Source organism: Arachis duranensis, chromosome 9, assembly GCF_000817695.3.
Source record: "Arachis duranensis cultivar V14167 chromosome 9, aradu.V14167.gnm2.J7QH, whole genome shotgun sequence".
NCBI lineage: Eukaryota > Viridiplantae > Streptophyta > Magnoliopsida > Fabales > Fabaceae > Arachis > Arachis duranensis.
This window is the reverse complement of record NC_029780.3, coordinates 101,580,040-101,586,806: the sequence shown is the minus strand read 5'-3', so window position 1 is coordinate 101,586,806 and position 6,767 is coordinate 101,580,040. Positions and strand designations below refer to the sequence as shown.

The 6,767-nt window shown below is 30.8% G+C and overlaps 1 protein-coding gene across 1 annotated transcript; it reads left to right on the top strand.

Annotated features, from left to right (window-relative positions):
* Window positions 1-147: 147 nt before the first annotated feature.
* On the top strand, window positions 148-4,353 carry LOC107466424 (uncharacterized). The gene is given in 8 exon segments (XM_021130842.2): window positions 148-410; window positions 1,538-1,965; window positions 2,016-2,088; window positions 2,229-2,309; window positions 2,406-2,469; window positions 3,163-3,250; window positions 3,360-3,444; window positions 3,861-4,353. Coding segments are annotated over 8 exon segments (939 nt in total). The 5' UTR covers window positions 148-326; the 3' UTR covers window positions 3,897-4,353.
* The last annotated feature ends 2,414 nt before the right edge of the window (window positions 4,354-6,767 follow it).

The window sequence follows — 6,767 nt, the reverse complement described above, 5'->3', positions numbered from 1 at the left end:
TAAATATGATTAATAAATAAAAAAATTTTTTACATAAAATATTTAAACAAATTATTTTTATTTTTATAAATTTTTAAAAAAAAAAATATCATTAAAAAATATTTTGTGAAAATTGCACCCAAACAAACCCTAACAGCATTTACATTTACATTAGTAATCCCTTATTCACGCCGGTGGGACGCCTGTCTCTCACTTCCCCTTTCTTCCCTCAAAGTTCAAACCCTTATTCACAAACATTTTATTTTATTTATTTATTTAATTAATTTATTGAATCGTGTGTGATCTTATTCACCATATTCATCTTCGTCATCACCATCACCATCACCATGCATTCTCTCAAAGAAAAAGTCTCGGACAAGATTTACAACCTCTTTTCTACTTCTTCCACCCCTTCATCTTCCTCGCCTCAGGTTTCTCCTTTTCCATTCAAAATCTTCCAGTTTATATTATTATTATTATTATTATTATTATTATTATTATTATTATTATTATTATTATTATTATTATTATTATGTATTTTATCGGCATTGTTAATCTGTTACTGTATCCGTTCGTTTGAGCTTTGACGAGGTTTCACCTAAAAGTCAGATCTGCTCTCTGCGAAAAAAATTCTGAATCCGGTGGTTGGATTGAGTTGTTTTTGGTTATGCGTTTGTACTGTTTGTTAAATGTACCAAAGAAAACTAGGTAAAAGGAGAATAGCTCTGATACTTTCCCCATGGTTCTTTTTGCATTCACATTAAGAACTGGATTTCTATGATGTTTGCTATGTTCATTAGCAAAGAATGATAAGAATAGTAATAGTAAATAAAATAGTTAGCCTTTATCACCCCCTTGAGGCCTTGATGTCTTCTAAGTACTAACTTGTGGTTAAGAGACATGGGATTATTACTATTAGAATTAAGATGTACCAAAAATATTAAATTTGCAAAATTTGTTGAGTATGTTACCATTATGTACCCAGCAAGTATTGGTTTTTCAGGAACATACTTGGTACTGGTATCAAGTATGGGATCCGTTTTGGAGTAGTTATACAATGATAGTAGAAGTACAAGTTTGTTATGTATTTTAACCCCTACAGTCTTCGGTTGAGTTCACCTACTATAGCTGCTTCTTTTTTGTTGTTGTTGTTGTTATGATTAATTTTATTTTGAATGCTTTATCATTTGTGATGTATTAGTGCGTTACTACCATGTGAACTGTGGAACAACTATTCTCAGCTTATCAATTGATGAATGTATTAGTGCGTTACTACCATAGGAAATATGAACTGTGGAACAACTATACTCAGCTTATCAATTGATGACTTATGCATATTAGACCTTTTTCTATTTTTTTTTACAGGACTTAAAAAGGAATTGCATCTCATTAATGATAAAAATCTAAGTTTGAAAGAATTCTGTATGTGGTCCTTGCATGATATGAACCTTGTGCTAATTAATTCTGCATCTTACAAGTGGAAAAAGATCACCTTAACTCTGTTTTTTCCCCTCCCTTTTTTGTTTGCCTTCTCACAAGTGGATTTTTATTTGTATAGGCTAGCACATATGATAAAGAGGATAAATCTTGGTCATCATATTTTTCTCATGTTATCCCTTCATTTCGCTTTGGTGGATCCACGACAAGCAAGCACCAAGATGATCTTAAACACGTTCAATCAATTTCTGCTAGATATGATCAAGAAAATTTTAGATATCAGGATATTCCAATGGATGAATATGCTGATTGTAATGCACTTAATACCCCAGATCTAGTGAAAGATGAAACTGATGAAGATCCTACCTCTAGAAGGAGCAGTAGCAGTTCTGAAGATTTTGCAGAAGCAAAGGAGCAGCAAACACCAATAGCATCAAAAGAGCATCCACTCAAACTTACTGAGGACTCGACTTTTATTTCTTATGATTTGTATGAATTTTTTGAATCATGCATACCTAATTGCCTTGTGCATTGAGTAGTATTGTGCCAGTGATTGATTGAAATACTGATTCAGTATTTGTTCTTTGAATTAAGGGCAGTACTTTGAAACATGGAACATCACTTCGCACACTTATTCGCAAGAGTGCTGAACTCTCTGGTCCTGGTTTGCTGGTATGCAGTCCATTTAGAGATAAATCTACATTCCAGTAGTAGTATAGATATGATTTGATGGTTGTGGATCAATTTATAAGTTCTTTTTTTCTCAAATTGACAAATGAATTTATTGATTATTGTTTTTCCTGAGTTGTTAGATTGTTGGAGATCGGCAAGGTGCTGTCTTTGGTGGGCTGCTAGACTGTCCTTTGAAACCTACAGCAAAGCGAAAATATCAAGTATGTTCGTTATTCTTTTTAAATGCAGATAATGCTTCTTTACGAATCAAGTTCTACAACTTGAGGTATGGTTTAATTTCCCTACTCTCATGACAGGGAACAAATCAAACTTTTGTCTTTACTACTATATATGGTGAGCCAAGGTTGTTTCGGCCAACTGGTAAGGGTTCTCATTTTGTAAATGCTTACAAATCTGATCTCCTCATTGGTATTCTATGCATTACAGTGGTCAATTCTTTTTCAATAATAATAAGGCTTGTTTCTAGAAAGAAAACTTAAAAGACAGTCTAGTGAAATGCAAGTTATTGGGTGGATAGATGTATGCAACCTTAGCCCCCCATGTGGAAATGTTGATTCTAGGATTCCAATCACTGTAAAGTGTAAACCCTCGAAATGATTTACAGTGGTTCCTTCTTTCTAATGGGAGGGCTCATTGAAATTGGGAGGTGTCTGAGCATATTGTCCCAACCATAATTTATAAAAATTTTGGTCAGGTACTGGGACCTTGACCATGATGCGTTGACCTCTAACTCACAAGGCAACAATCTTATCATATTGTAAAGGCAAATCATAGGCTAGGAAATAATATCGATTGGTCATGGCCACTACTCACTGGCAACCAGTAAAATGTTGGATGTTCTATTGTTTGAGACTTTGCAATTGATGAGTTTTGTTAATTGTTAGGTGAAATTGCTGCTGTTGGGAATTATTACTAATATACTCTGTTTCTCTCTTTATTCAGGGCACAAGATTTTTTTTTATTTTAAGCATGAGTTGCTAACCTAACTTTTTCTTTCTTCCTTTTGAGTTTCTCCGAAGCTGGAAGGTTCTGATTAAATATCTTTTTGTACAGGTGCCAATCGGTACTACTACATGTGTTTGAATGATTTGCTTGCACTTGGTGGTGGGGGTAATTATGCCTTATGCTTACATGAAGATTTGTAAGTATTACAACCATGCTGCCTAGTTTCTTTTATTGCATTTTGTTATATTTGAACTGTTTAAGTACTCCTAGTGAAATCTCTTGATTGCATCCTTCTGGTTTAAAAGGTTAACTGGAACTAGTGGAACTTGTGATACATTCGGGAACAAATGTCTTGCTCATAATCCAGAGTTTGAGTTAAAAGATGTTGAGGTAATATCCTTTCCACTGAGCTTGATATGTTGCTTACAACAAAATCCTAATACTCAAGTTTGGACTTAGAAGTAGGCATTATTAATTGTTTTCTCCACCTAGATGGGTCATCATGAAACATCACCATAATTTAAACTTAGTTTGAATGCAGATTTGGTTTTAATTTTTTTCCCCACTTAGATGGATTTTTCGCAACTTAGTTTGTGTTCTCATTTCCAGCTTTTATTTGTGTTTCCTGGTCTTTAAGATTTTGTAAAGTCAATTGTTAAAAGAATACAAGATCTTGTCAAGTTTCAATTTAAAACAACATTCTGTTTTTCATAACTACCAAATGGTTTGTTATACATTTTCTTTGCATAAAGCTGTATGATAATTGACCATTTATGATTTATTCACTATCTTTCTAATATGTGCAGCTATGGGGTTTTACACATGATTCACCTCGACCGTAAGACGGTTCTATATGGATGTCCAAAAATATTCCCCCTTTCCCTCCCTCTTCTTCCAAACCCTTATCTTTTTTATAGTTTGCGATATAGTTCAGTAGTTAGATCTTAGTGTCCTGAGTTCGTTAGAGGTGATTTCTTGCCCCTCTAGTGATTGACCAACTTGATATGATGTTAGGTATGTCCTTAAGTTGTTACTAGTAGATTGTGTCAATGTATGCTTGAAAATTCCATTTTGCAAAAGAAAATGTTTGGGCTTGTGGAAACTGGACAGGTCACAGAATGAAGGTTGTAGAGTAGAATGTAATGGATGAATCTATACACACAACTACTAAGAAGCAAACTAGGTGTATCGATGGTAAGTTTATCTAGAAAAGTGACAAGGCAATTCAATTTTGTGGATGTAAAGTAGTTGATAAAATTCAGATTATTAAAAGACAAATGAAAAAGGTAATTCATATAATTTATTGTTGCACTCATGTATCAATTTCACGTATTGATATATGATTTACTATGTGATAGATATGAAACTAAAATTTGTACTTGTGGCAAGACTATTTGAAAGCACACGACATGGATGTGTTTCACCTTAAAATGTGAACAAAAAGCAACAGCAAATATCATCACGTGCCGGGCTTTGTTTTCTTCTTTTCTTTTTTTCTTTTTTTTTTGGGTTGTTGTTAGTAGTTTCGAGTAAATGGGAGAGAAATAATAAAGGTCACTACTTACTCTTCCTCAATTAATTGGCATTTTTAAAGAATAATTGAGGAATTAATTTTTAATTAGTTAATATTAGTTATTTTTTACTGTAAAATTATGTCTTTATTTTTTTGTTGTTTAAGATTTGTTTCCTAAAGTATAAATTTTGGGTTTGAAATTTAAAATAAAAGGAGAATTTCAAGAAAGTTAGTTGAAAATTAATTAATTTGTTAGTTTTTTTTTAATTAAATTAAGAGGATCTATTCCGTTAGATGCAAATGCAGCACATGGTATCGGCACTAATAGTCAGAAGTCAAAATTCGTGTAATATATCATTAACTAGTGTAAGATCTTCTATTTTAGGAAAAGCTATCTTCGATGTTTATCACTGGAGATAAGGCCCAAAAATCTAGATATGATTCATTAGCAAAGTTGGGTTCTTTTTCCTATTTATTTTCTTTAGAATTCAATTCAATTGATGTTCTCATCCTTTATTTTATTTTAAGGTAGCGTTGAAAAAAGATGGAACAAACTCTATCTTACTCTAAATTTTGTCCTTGTACTAGTGACTGAGTATATATAAATCATGTCATACACAAGCAAGTAGTATTTCTTATTTTTCAAATAATTTAATTTTGATGCAATGTAAAATAATTTTGTACCTATATTTATTTTTTTTTTTTACAAAACAAGATATTTGGTCTCACGATACAGAAAAAAAATATACTTGAAAATAATTATTTGTTCGATACTTTGACTTTTATCTTTATCCGTCAAATATCATGTAGGGGTAATCTGCAGTTTTACTACATTAGTACATTTCATTTGCACTTATATGTGAAGATTGAAGATTGGAATATTTAGATTGGTCTCTTTAATCTGTCTTAAAACAGAAAAAAAAAGATGTTTTTATTACTAAAATTTGAAATTAAGACTATTGGCCGTGAGTTTACAATCTTTACTAATGGTCACATTAATTATTATTTTACAATAACAATAATAAAAATACAGATACAAAAAATATTAATAGAAACTGCTTCGCTTGATTTTCGTTCGACCCTCGATCGTCGATCAAACTTGTATAAAAAAATCTCAATTTGAAAAGTAAATACGACTCCTCTAAAGAAATAAGTTCGACTTGGACTTATTAATTTAGTGTCGATCGAAATCGACTTGCAAAAACGAGATTTACATATAATATCTGAACAAATTTATAATGAAGTAATGCAATTGAACTAAATAAACTTAATAAATTAAAAAAACTATTTAAGATAACAAAAATAATAAACAAAGCTTAGAATTTAAGTAAACAAATAAATTAAAGTAATAAACAAAAGGATCAAATAAAATAACTTGACTTAAAACACTTACAAGCACTTTCAATTCATACTTTTTTTAACGTTAGTGTGACTTTGAAATTTTTAGAGGGGTTTAGTATAATTTGAGATGTTGAAAATCGAAATCCCTTTTAAATTCCTTGATTCTCCTTTTGTTAAAAGATAAATCTAAGCCATGTTGAGTAATTTTCTCTCCCACGATCTAGTTTACCTTGTCTTTTAAGTTCAACCACCTATGTTTTATTACACCTTGGTCATCAAGTAATCATCCCATGTTCTCTTTCATTAAAAAGCTTTTATTTTTCACGTATTTCTTTATTATTTTAACCCAGACTTTTTTGTTGAGTTTCTTCCATCCTGTCAACCTAATTATTTGTCAATTTATATGCTACGGTCAACGTCATGATTCTTGTCAAACTTTTTGCGCTAACAAGATCATTCAAATAATGATAATAACGATAATCATCACTATTTTCTCACGTACATGTTAGCATATTGAAAAAAGAAATGTTATAGATGTAAGCAATTGAAAATATACACTTTCTATTATACTTTTAGTAAACAATCAATATAAAAAAACATACTCTCAATGATACATATAAACAATTGAAAAAATAAATGTTATCTACATAATTTTTCGTATATATTTTATGTATACACTTTTATTTTTATTATTAAAATGATAAAAACAATAATAGGCAAAGATGATGTTAATTATATCCGTCTTTTTTTAAGCGCATTTAAAAATATAATGTTATTCACAATGACTAAATAGATATTATATTAAAAAGTGCTATGTAGCCAAGTAATTTTTTTTAACAAAGTTCATCTAAATCATTGT